This window comes from Ictalurus punctatus, chromosome 10, assembly GCF_001660625.3.
Source record: "Ictalurus punctatus breed USDA103 chromosome 10, Coco_2.0, whole genome shotgun sequence".
Taxonomy (NCBI): domain Eukaryota; kingdom Metazoa; phylum Chordata; class Actinopteri; order Siluriformes; family Ictaluridae; genus Ictalurus; species Ictalurus punctatus.
The window spans coordinates 24,243,221-24,255,746 of record NC_030425.2 but is presented as its reverse complement, the minus strand read 5'-3'; the positions used below and the strand labels follow the sequence as shown (position 1 = coordinate 24,255,746).

The 12,526-nt window shown below is 36.8% G+C and overlaps 1 protein-coding gene across 1 annotated transcript; it reads left to right on the top strand.

Annotated features, from left to right (window-relative positions):
- The first annotated feature begins 2,470 nt into the window (after window positions 1-2,470).
- bco1l (beta-carotene oxygenase 1, like) lies at window positions 2,471-11,635 on the top strand. Its single transcript, XM_017478145.3, has 11 exons — window positions 2,471-2,594; window positions 3,345-3,473; window positions 4,412-4,541; window positions 4,625-4,772; window positions 4,867-5,032; window positions 7,140-7,351; window positions 8,847-9,116; window positions 9,197-9,302; window positions 9,445-9,539; window positions 10,083-10,194; window positions 10,295-11,635. The coding sequence occupies exons 1-11, from the start codon at window positions 2,531-2,533 to the stop codon at window positions 10,456-10,458; spliced, it is 1,596 nt and encodes a 531-aa protein (XP_017333634.1). The 5' UTR covers window positions 2,471-2,530; the 3' UTR covers window positions 10,459-11,635.
- The last annotated feature ends 891 nt before the right edge of the window (window positions 11,636-12,526 follow it).

Sequence of the window (12,526 nt, the reverse complement as noted above, 5' to 3'; positions counted from 1 at the left end):
CAGGACGTGCTGTTATAGGGAAATAATAAAATTTGGGGTGGATACAGTACCTCTGCTTGGCATCCAGATGAATTACACCACTCTTTCCTTGATTATTTAGTAGTTAGGAAGTGTGCCCTATACATAATGAATAAGGAGGTAAGTTCCTATATTAAAACAGTAACGTTTTATTACTAAACACCATTATTAAGACTCGAAACATTCACTTGGTTTGTGATAAAGAAATTATGACCTACAATGTATCCTTAACGTACACTAACTGAGGCATCCAAATGAACACAGCAGTAATTTCACATAAGTAACACTTTTATCGACTGAGTAAAATCTACACCTTGATTGGCATTAGACAAAACTTATGCCACACAGATAATGTACAATTTCCAAGGTCAAAAGTAAATAGAAATCCATGACGCAGCATGGTCTCACACACAGATGCAAAGGTCATGAGGTTAGTGATCAGTGGAAATGACTGGATAGATAGTCAACACTTCTAGGAATTCAGAAATGAATCATGTGTTGGGGTATTTTGTTTTAATTAATGCACAGAAATCTTATTGAAGGCGGACATTAAAAAAAAAACAGTGTGTGTGTGTGTGTATATATATATATATATATATATATATATATATATATATATATATATATATATATGTGTGTGTGTGTGTGTGTGTGTGTGTGTGTGTGTGTGTGTGTGTGTGTGTGTGTATATATATCTTAAGTCACCCTATCTCTTAAAGGTGCATTGGGAAAAATGAGTCTTTTTCCCCCAGTAGTAGTTCTCTAAAGGTTAGATAGTTGAACGATTCCTGTCCTTGTTCACGAAGCTCCCCCAACCCCAGGATCTTAGGTCAACTATGAAATTAAGTGTTTATAAAATGATGGACAGGAGGCACATCCAAACAAAAACATTCCGGAAAGAAAGTTTTCCAAACGAGTTTTAGTAGTGTGTGATATTTTATTATCGAAACTGTGCTCTCTGCAGAAACTGTGATTATATTTAATTTAAATTAGTTAAGCATCCGTAACAGGGTGGAAAATACGTGAGTAATTGTACTTTATTACTCTATGTATTATTTTTGGTGTACTTCATTATTGAAATGGAATACTCCTACCTAACTGCATTTCCAAAAACAAACCAAAAACAAAGACACCATTTTACTCCTTACACTTTTATTTAGAAGTTACAAATCTCTCTCTCTCTCTCTCTCTCTCTCTCTCTCTCTCTCTCTCTCTCTCTCACACACACACACACACACACACACACACACACACACACACACACACACGCACCACCTGCCTAATATAGTGTAGGTCCCCCTTGTGCCACCAAATCAGTTCTGACCCCTTGAGACATGGACTCCACAAGACATATAAGAAATATAGTCATATTAGTTGTGAAATTGGGCCTCCATGGATCAGACTTGTTTGTCTAGCACGTCTCACAGATACTTGATCAGATTGAGTTCTGGGGAATTTGAGGCCGAGTCAACACCTGGAGCTCTTTGTCATGTTCCTCAAACCGTTCCTGAACAATTTTGCAGTGAGGCAAGTCGGATTATCCTGCTGAAAGAGGACTCTGCCTTTAGGGACTACCGTTGCAATGAAGGTGTGTATTTGGTCTGCAACAGTGTATAGGTAGGTGGTACGTGTCAAAGTAACATCCACATGAATGCCAGGACCCAAGGTTTCCCAGCAGAACATTGCCCAGAACATCACACAACCTCTGCCAGCTTGCCTTCTTCCCATAGTGCATCCTGGTGCCATCTCTTCCCCAGGGAAGCTACACGGGGATATTCTAAAACGATTACTGTGAAAAACGCTTAACGTGGCTTAATGTACTAAAACGACCAGAGAAAACCATTTTCTCTCACATTTATCTTGTCATAAACGCTCATCTACTGCTAAGACAGCGGCAGAAAGGCAGTATTTTCACGTTAAGTTTTCTCTCCCTGATAGAAAACTGTTATAAAGAAAACGCTTAACATGGTTTAATGTATTACGACAGTGATATTGGAGGACCACATTTAGTATGTACTAACCACTGCATACCGGGAACACCCCACAAGACCTGCCGTTTTGGAGATGCTCTGACCGACCCAGTAGTCTAGCCATCGCAATTTGGCCCTCGTCAAAGTCAATCAGATCCTTCCACTTGCCCATTATGTTTTACTTTTTTAATAAATGAGTACATTTTAAGGGAGCAGATTTTTTTCATTTCACTTTCACAGTACACTTCTGATCTGGATATGCTCACTTTTAACTGATCAAGACTCTGACACATTATCTTTATTTTCACGTAAGTACAATTTCTCAGTACTTTTTCCATCTCTGCATACAGTATGGGCATACCATATGTGAAATACTTAAATATGTATTACCTTGAAGCTAGCAACTCAGGAAAGAGGTTTGTGGCAGAGCTAATGGAAGCAGGGTCAATGTCCTATCTATTTGAAGTACTAAGGGTCAAAGTTATAAGATAAATGAAGATATAACTCCGTACGTGCAAACCTCAGTAGAATCAGCTCACATCATGGAAGCGATATTCTGCAGAAATGGCACAGAGACACCTGAACCGGTCAAAGCAGTGGTGTCAGGTAAGCAGAAAATAATTCAGCTAATATTTTTTAGAGACATAACTTCAGATAACAAGTAGTGAAAAGCTCTTGGGTGCAACTGTAATACAACTGCTTGTTTTATTGCTCTCAGATTTCATCATGCAAAGGGACAGTACACATTTATGCAAGTTTCAGAGATACACTGACTGATTTATAATGAAACAGAATTACATATTTGAGCAAACATAAGTCATAGACATACACTATGAAACATAAGTTTGTACACCCCTGCTCATCGAAAGGATTTCCACATTTTTACTATTTTAGAATAATAATAACGAAGCTATTGAAATTTCAACACACTGGGCTGAATATATGTTTTTTATTGTCTTAAAGACATTTTGATAAAGGCTGAAGTTTGAAATTAGTTTCTAAGACAAATGTGAATAGTGAAGCTAATGCCCATGTATAATTTTATTCTGTAATATTATGTGAATATATATTTTTAAATAGGCAGCTTTTGCATAAGCCATTTCCCCAAACAAGTAGTTTGCATGTAGAACTTGCTCATGTAGAAGCTTGGCCAATTTGAAGTCCCATCATGAAGCTGGATGAGAAGAATTTAAAATATAAAATGGTTTGCATTTAATACTTTTCCTGGTCACTGCACAGTTCCAGATGTAGTATTTCTTAGTGTTAATATCTCTGTTATTATTAATGTAAAATGTAAAATAGTGTGTGAGGAGTTGGTTTTTCAGTATCACGGACTAATACTTTGTATTCATGAAGGTGCAATCCCACCTTGGCTTCAGGGGACACTTCTACGCAATGGACCTGGCCTTTTCTCCATTGGGAAAACGTCCTATAATCACTGGTTTGATGGATTGTCTCTTATTCACAGTTTCACGTTTAAGCATGGTAGGTCAATCCCTTAATAAATGTGTTGTATCCCCTGGTATCTAGTGCCACTGTGTGGTTTCATGCTGAAACAAACTCATATGGCAACGAAACTAGTTATGTGTGTGTGTATGTATATATATATATATATATATATATATATATATATATATATATATATATATATATATATATACACACACACACACACACACACACACTTACATACATACATGTATATGTATATATATATATATATATGTATATATACATATATATACATATATATATATATATGTATGTATGTGTGTGTGTGTGTGTGTGTGTATATATACATATATACATATATATATATATATATATATATATATATATATATATATATATACATACACACACACACATATATGTACATGAACAAAACCACAAGGAAAATGAGCTTTTTAAATCATTTGTTCAACATAAATATCAATTGATGTGATGTTAGTCTGTAGAAAAAGTAAGTACACCCTTGGCCTCAGAAGCTAGTATTGTATCCTATATATACATATATAATTGTCCACCAGGCTTGCTGGAATTTTTTGACCACATTTCCATGCAATACTCTTTCAGTTGCAAGATGTTTGAGGGTTTTCTTATATGTACTTCCCGTTTCAAATACCCCCCCACCATTTCAATGGGATTCAAATCCGGGCTTTGACTAGGCCATTCCATAACCCTCCATTTCTTCTTTTTGAACCAGTTCTTGGTGGATTTGCTAATGTGTTTAGGATCATTATCCTTTTGAAAGGTCCACTTTCATTTCGACTTTGAGACAGATAGCTAGAAAATGTCACTTGTCTGTGCCATTGGATAATGTATTATCAAAAGGCACTGTTTCAAAGAGGATCGAATGTTTACTCGTCCAAACATGAGAAAAAAAGAGCAATTGTCATTTGGTTGACTCTCTTTTTCCCCAGGTGATGTATATTACAGAAGCAAATTCCTCAGAAGTGATACTTACAAGAAAAACATTGCTGCCAACAGGATCGTGGTGTCAGAATTTGGGACAATGGTCTACCCAGATCCCTGCAAGAATATATTCTCAAAGTAATTCAACCCTTATTTGAAGAATCATTTTTCTTGCCAAGAAAGGGATGAATCTGATTTAAGAATTCTTAACACTTTTTTAGAGCCTTCACATACCTGCTCAACAGCATTCCAGATTTCACAGACAACAACCTTGTGAGCATTATAAAATATGGAGATGATTACTACACATCATCGGAAATAAACTACATCAACCAAATCAACCCAGTGACTCTTGACACTATAGGAAGAGTAAGTGCAAATATTATAATTTCTTTGATTTTTTTTTTTTTTTTGCCAGCATCAAATGATGTCTGGATCTGGTTTTTGTTTTGAACTGTTTCAGGCCAATTACAGAAACTATATTTCCTTGAACTTGGCAACAGCACACCCTCACTATGATGATGAGGGAAATACCTATAACATGGGCACTGCTATCCTGGCTATGAGCGGACCCAAATATGTCATCTTCAAGGTGCCTGCTACTACATCAGATATAAAGGACAACGGAAGTATGCAATTAACTGTCTCTTTAATTATTTGATCGGTGTTAATGAATTTACTGTAAGCACTTTTCATATCATAGTGCTATTGATTTTTAAAAAATTCTGGTCAGAAGGTGTTTTCTATAACAGCAGCTCTGACAGTAGTTCTGGCTGCAAGGCAAATCACAAGTTTTATTATTATTTATTTACCCGTCGTCATTTCTACAGTAAAAACATACAAAGGGGTTTGCAGGGCAGATGCTGCACATAAACAGATTTAAAAATCTATAATCACTCATATGGAGATGTTTATTTCATATTGAGTGGCTTGACTGCAATTGAAAATTTAAATGCTTTAAAGATATTAAAAGTTTATGAGTTCAGGTTTATTTATATTTAATATGTAAGTCTAAAATGTTTCATATATTATGCAAATAATTATGCATACATACAGTACATAAATATATATTATGATTGTTGATGATGATATATTATGATATTTGCCCTCATCCTGATTTCTTCTGTTTTTTGTATATCTCATACTAAATTGTTTTAGAAATTAATACAAAATCTAAGATAAAAACAAAGGCAACCTGAGTAAACACAAAAGATGATTTTTAAATGATAATTTTATTTATTGAAGCAAAAAACTTTGAAAATGTATTTGCCCCCTTGCTAATTCCTCAAGTCTATGAAACTGCATTCATAATGGGGTTCAGCTGGACTAGATGCAACCAGGCCTGATTACTGCAAACCCTGTTCAATCAAATCAACACTTAAATGGAACTTTTTCAACAGCATGAAGTTGGTTAAAAGGTCTTACTCAGTAACACACTATGCCAATGTTGAAAAAAATTCCAGAAATGAGGAGGAAGAACGTGATTGAAATACATCAATCTGGGAAGGGTTACAAAGCTATTTCAGAGGTTCTGGGACTCTAAATAATATAGACCTTGATGATCCTCAAACCTTTTTGGAGAATGTTCTGTGGACTGATGAGTCGAAAGTGGAACTGTTTGGAAGACAGATCTCCCATTAAATCTTTCGTAAACCAAGCACAGAATTCCACAAAAAGAACATCATACCTACGGTCAAGCATGCTGGTGGAAGTATGATGGTGTGGGGATGCTGCTTCAGGGCCTGGGCAAATTTCACTAACTGAGGGAAACATGAATTCTCCTCTCTTCCAGAAAGTCCTAAAGGAGAATGTCCAGTCCACAGTCTGTAAGTTGAAACTCAAGCGCAACTGGATTATGCAGCAAGACAATGATCCAAAGGATGGGAGTAAATCCTAGTGCTAGAAGTAAGTGAAAGACTGATCTCATCTCCAGTTATTGGAGGCATTTGGTTGCAGTTATTGCTGTTAAAGGTAGCACAACCAGATTTTAAGTTTAAGGGGGCAAATAGTTTTTCACATTGGTTATAGATGTTGGATAAGCTTTTTTTTTTTTTTTGCTTCAATAACAAAATAAATAAATAAAAACTGTATAGTGTGTTTACTCAGGTTGCCTTTTATTATAAATCTCCGGAAGGTACCATGGACTTCAGTTCCCAGCATCCACTGCACCTCTGCATCACGGTTACATGACCACTCACCTGACTCTCATCCTGGTTAACGAGCACCTGTGTGTATTTAGTCACGGTTTGTACAGCACTCAGTGTCTGGCTTTGGTTGTCCCAGGTTGTCCCGTTATGCTCTCGCGGCCTAAGTATTGGTTTCTGTTTACTTCCCTTGCTCACATATGCTTAGTGTCGTTTGTATTTGGTTTGAACTCTTATTAAACTTTGAATCCTCAAGTGCCTCCATTTCCGCAATCATGACACTTTTGTTTTATGTTGTTTTTCATTTGATGATCTAAAATATTTAGTATGAGATATACACAAAAACAGAAGAAATCAGAAATATTCAATAAAACTGTTCAAATTAAATCTGATAACAAAAAAAGAAAACATTATAGTGACCGTTGACGATATCTGTCTATCTGTCTATATATATATATATATATATATATATATATATATATATATATATATATATATATATATATATATATATATATAGTAGTTATACCATAAATCATTGCATTTATATAATTGAAATCATTTATATATTATATTCATTTATATAATATAGAAACAAACCTTGCACTGAAGAATCTGCAACAGATCTGCGCCATTCCTTTCCGCTCAAAACTCTACCCAAGCTACTACCACAGCTTTGGGATGACACAGAATTACATCATATTCGTTGAGCAGCCCTTCAAGCTGGACATTATCCGACTGGCCACGGCTTACTTCAGAAGAACCACCTGGGGCAAGTGCCTCTTTTATGACCAAGATGATGTTGTAAGCAAAACATTGATTGATTTTTTTTCTTTTTTACTGATCCCTTGTTTTGATCAGTTTATAATTGTTGTCATTGTCTCATGATATAGTGTCTTACATAAGTATCCTACTCCCCTTGAACTTTTCCACATTTTGTCGTCTTGCATCTTGGAACTGAAACGGACTGAATTGGGACTATATGGTGACAGAAGCATATCCCAGAATACGTGCTGCAGACCATTGGTGAACAGTGATTTTCAAGTTTGTGCCACAGATTCTTATACAAATTGAGGTCTGGCTTTTGACTGGGCCCTTCTAGAATATTTAGGGTCTTGGTTTTTAACCTCTCCACTGTAGCTTTAGCAGCATGTATTATGCTTAGAATCAGTAACTACGTTTACATGGATGCAGTAATCTAATTATTGACCTTATTCTGAAAAAGACAATATTGTGATTAAGGTGTTTACATGGGTCACTTTTAGAATACTCCTTTCATGTTCCTGTGTTACAGTTATAGAACATAGCGCGATTAACGGCACACGTCATTACGTCACCGCGCCACGCCGTCCAGCGTTCCCTCCAGAATTTCACGTATCGACATACAGTTGGTCTTCGTTATGGTACCGTATACAGTTTTGGGTGTTTCATTTTTGATTTTTACAAAAGCTTCAAGTGCGGTTAATTATTTGTCATGCTATACGTGCAAATAGACGAATGCTTGAAGCCGTGGGCTGCGTCCCAAACCTCGTACTTACTTATTATATAGTATATAGAAATACATGTATTTCTCCTACTATATAGCAGGTAAGTACGTGGATTCGGACGCAGCCGTGCTCTCGTTTGCCGTAAAATGGTTGAGCACTGCCGTGTGTGTACTTGTCCTGTCGCAAAATGTGGTGAAAAATCCCACACGACGTTAATAGTGTGATTAAGGTCTGTAATACACGTCAATAATGCAAGTACTCCACACGTCTTAATTCCATTTGTGTTTACTTCGAGTATGACTTTAGTCAGATAAAGGTGATGAAAAAATTGCTGTTTACATGCTAGTTTCTTAATCAGAGTATCGTCTTAATCGGGTTAATATTGGATTATTTGTCCTGTTGGAAGGTGATCCTCTCTTGCAGACTGGAACAGGTTTTCATATGGAATTGTATTTGGATCCATCCATCTTGCTCTCAACTCTAACCAGTTTCCCAGTCCCTGCTGATGAAAGCATCCTGTAACACAACTGATAACACCACCATGCTTCATTCTCAGAATGAAGAGCAGTGTTGGATTTTTTCCAAATGTACAGATAGAGCTTTGTGTCAAGGCCAAAAAATATCGACAAGGGGGGGAATGTTTGTTACAACAACAACAAAAAAAACCCTAAATGTTAGACATATTGTGTAAATCAAATTAACCCGAAACCCAAGTTAAGTCCAGTTCAGTTCCACATTGGAACACTGCTCAATTTGTAAAGATTCACTGAGGCTGAACTTATACACTATCTTTTTTGTTTGCTTCCTCACAGACTCTGTTCCACATAATCAACAGGAAGACTGGGGACGCGGTGAACACTAAGTTCTATGGGGATGCGTTAGTGGTTTTCCATCACATCAATGCCTACGAGGAGGACGGCCATATAGTGTTTGACCTGATCTCATATAAAGACAGCAGTCTCTATGACCTTTTCTACATAGACTACATGAAGCAGGAGGCACCGAAATTCACTGAGACGAGTAAGGCTTTTTCTCGACCAGTCTGTCAGCGATTCGTCATCCCTCTCAATGCTGACCTCAAGGTAATAATCATCATCTATAACAATATGCCTGTTAATTGTTCAATACTTGTCTCAAACTTTTTCTTGTTTTGGCATTAAAGGGAAATCCACTGGGCAAGAACCTTGTGAGGCTAGAGGACACATCAGCTACAGCAGTGTTCCAGATGGACGGTTCCTTATACTGTACTCCAGAAACACTGTTTCAGGGTTAGAATCACAATGTTTGATTTGTTTTGAAGTAGTTTCATTAGTCAAGCAGCTAGAACATCACTAGCAGTAATGATATATTACTGTATATTTATGTTTGGATAATCAGATGTGTAGAGCAGTCTGTCTGGCTTCTCTACAGGTTTAGAGTTACCTTCCATTAACTACCAATACAACGGAAAGAAGTACAGATATTTCTATGGCTCGATGATGGATTGGTCACCACAAGCAAACAAGGTAATATGCACTTAAACTTTATACCCTATATCTCAAACTTTGTGTAGATATAGTTCACGAAACATAAATTGGCATTTATCAATGTATGTTGTAAATCTGACAGGAATTTTTTGTTCAGTTTTGCCTATAAAAACAGTTATGCATAACTTTACCAAGCGGTTGATAAATGAGGCCCAATATCTGATCAGTGGTTGTCCGATGGCACTGATGGTGTAGAGGGGCACTGATTCGTTGTGTAAATCATTGCATTCTGTTTTTATTTACATTTATTTACAGTTTACACAGCGCCACGACTTTTTTGGAATTGGGGTTGTAAACCACCACAACCCTGACCAGGGAGTTACTAAGGATGAATGAATGAATGAACACTATAAATCAAGTAGGACCATTATAATGGTCATGTTAATGAACATTTCATGTTAATATCTGACAGCTTCCTCGTACCCACATTTATGTTAAAACCTCCTCCTTGCATGACGTTTCTGTTGCCTTCCAGTCCCAATGCATATCTCTAGTTTGAGCTTGATGGTAACAACTTTGCAGATCGCAAAAGTGGACGTGGATACCAAAACACACCTTGAGTGGACAGAAGAGGATTGCTACCCATCTGAACCAAAGTTTGTGGCATCACCGGGCGCTGTGGATGAGGATAACGGTAAACATCTTGAATACAGTGTAAATACATTTTAGCAAGCAAATATGTATGAATTCTAGTTCTAGTTGTGTAATAAGGGCAAGATTTGGTTTCTCTTTAGGTGTGATCCTGTCATCTGTGGTCTCAGTCAATCCCAAAAAGTCACCCTTTATGTTGGTGCTGGATGCGAAGACCCTCAAGGAGATCGCTCGTGCCTCAATTGACGCCACTGTTCACCTGGACCTCCATGGAATTTTCATCCCGCAGGAGACTGAACTAAAATAAAATCAAATTACATTTCTGGGAAAACGGTTGTTCATGGTACACACAGGTCCTTGAAAAACCTTTTCACCAATTTAAGGCCATAAAAAGTCATAAATCAAATATGAAATATAAATAGTGGAGTCTTAAAATCGTCTTAAATTTTGGAGCGTGAACAGAGGAGACGCTTGAAACAGAAAACATGGTTTTGGATGGCAATTATTATGGTAAATGAATTGCATGCTAACAGAGCTGCTAGAGCGGCACGGGATGCGGTGACGTGGACGTGAAGAAATGGAGAAATGTACATTTTTCAGCAAGTGGCTCGAAAATAATCAATTCTCGGATCGACTGAAACCAGTATCAGGAAATCTTTTGGATGCCCACTGTAGTATTTGTAGGAAACGCTTTAAACTTGGCTCTATGGGTGCTAAAGCCAAGGAATTGCACCTGCAACGGGAAAAGCACAAGCAATATGTGCAAGCTTGTCAGCAAAATCCTATTGCTCTCTCTTGCTCCCAGCTACCATATACAAGCAACAACTTCCAGCAATCTGTGGCTCTACGCCAACACACTGAAAGCGGAGGTCATCTGTGTATTGCGGACAGTGGCGAATCATCACTCATATATTTTTAACAACATCGACTACTTTAAAAAAAAAAAAAAAAAAAAAAAAAAAAAAAAAAAAAAAAAACCCTTACAAGGGCAGAAAACAATGGTGCATTTATGGTCATGTTTGATGAGAATCTAAACAAAACGACCAAGAACAAGCAACGTGATCATTTCTTTAAAATTATAGGGCTTATTATAGGGATCATTTTCTTTAAAATGTTTTATCCCTAAAGTTCCTTATGAAGTTTAATTCAGTCTTGTCACTGGATGTGTTGGCCTACACAATGCATTTTAAGCAGTTCAACCTGTATTTTAATGAAGGATATTTGGAATAAATAAGCATATGTTCTTTGTGTATGTTCTCTATCTATATGTATTAACACTATTTACAAAAGAATATACATAAACGTATATTATAATAAAATAAACATTTTTCCAGAGGCATCCAAATAGCCGTATAGTGGACTTGATTTGTTAGTACTGATTTTTGACATCTTCAGTTTTTATAAACCGACTTAGAAATGATTTATGTGTTTTTAAACCATTTTGTCTTAATTTGTTACAAAACAGAGGGAGAGACAGGAAGTAAGTGCAGGAGCACTGTCTTTATTAATAAATAAATGACACAAACAAACACGGGAACGCGGTCTATCCAGAGTTAGCGAGAAAACATGGGACTAGAGTCGAGGCAGAAAACAGGACATGAAAACAAAGACCGCTTAGCATGCTAAACATAGCTGCGACACCGTTAAGACTGATCCTTCTCACACAGGTATTCCAACTACAAATAATATCACACAACGTGCGCATAGACCCGAGGGGTTTAAATACCCAACATAATTAATCTAAGCCAAATACACCTGGGTTAAATCAAGCACAACCTAAAAACAGAAACTAGAACTCGGGCAGAAAGCGAATGAAAACAAAACAGTCATGTGACCAGTCCGGAGCCGTGCCACAGTGCCCTCTGCTGGCCGTGGTGTAACATAATTTTTCTTTTTCTTTTGCCTTAAAAAAGTCTTTATTAAAGACCTTACATATCATGATCTCAAAGCTGCAGATACCCTGTTATTTAATCGTGCTCATGTTCCTGTTTGTTCATTAAAGAGATTAGATTTAATATTTTTTATTGCAAAAGACATTGTGTGATGAACCCAAGTGTGTGTGTGTGTGTGTGTGTGTGTGTGTGTGTGTGTGTGTGTGTGTGTATATGTGTATGTTGGTTTTTCAAATGCATAAAGTACAAACAGCAAAAATGACTCTCTGAGGTACAAGCCAGCACTATTCTAAAGTGAAAGTAACCAGTTGTTTAATATCATAAACAGTTTAGACTTGTATAGATTATCTGCTAATTTGCCAAAACTCTAACTGAAATCGAATCTCACGCAGAGACAAAGACGCCAAGCACCTTAGCAGTCCACTTTAAGGCACTCTCACGCTAGCAATGCAGAGCAGAAAACAAAACAAGAAGATATAATGT

Excerpts from the sequence above, each read along its gene's own strand:
- bco1l (XM_017478145.3), top strand. The coding sequence starts at position 2,531 with ATGGAAGCGATATTCTGCAGAAATGGCACAGAGACACCTGAACCGGTC. Across the intron at positions 4,773-4,866 it reads CTCTTGACACTATAGGAAGA|GCCAATTACAGAAACTATAT; the intron begins GTAAGTGCAAAT and ends GAACTGTTTCAG. Across the intron at positions 10,195-10,294 it reads CGCTGTGGATGAGGATAACG|GTGTGATCCTGTCATCTGTG; the intron begins GTAAACATCTTG and ends GTTTCTCTTTAG.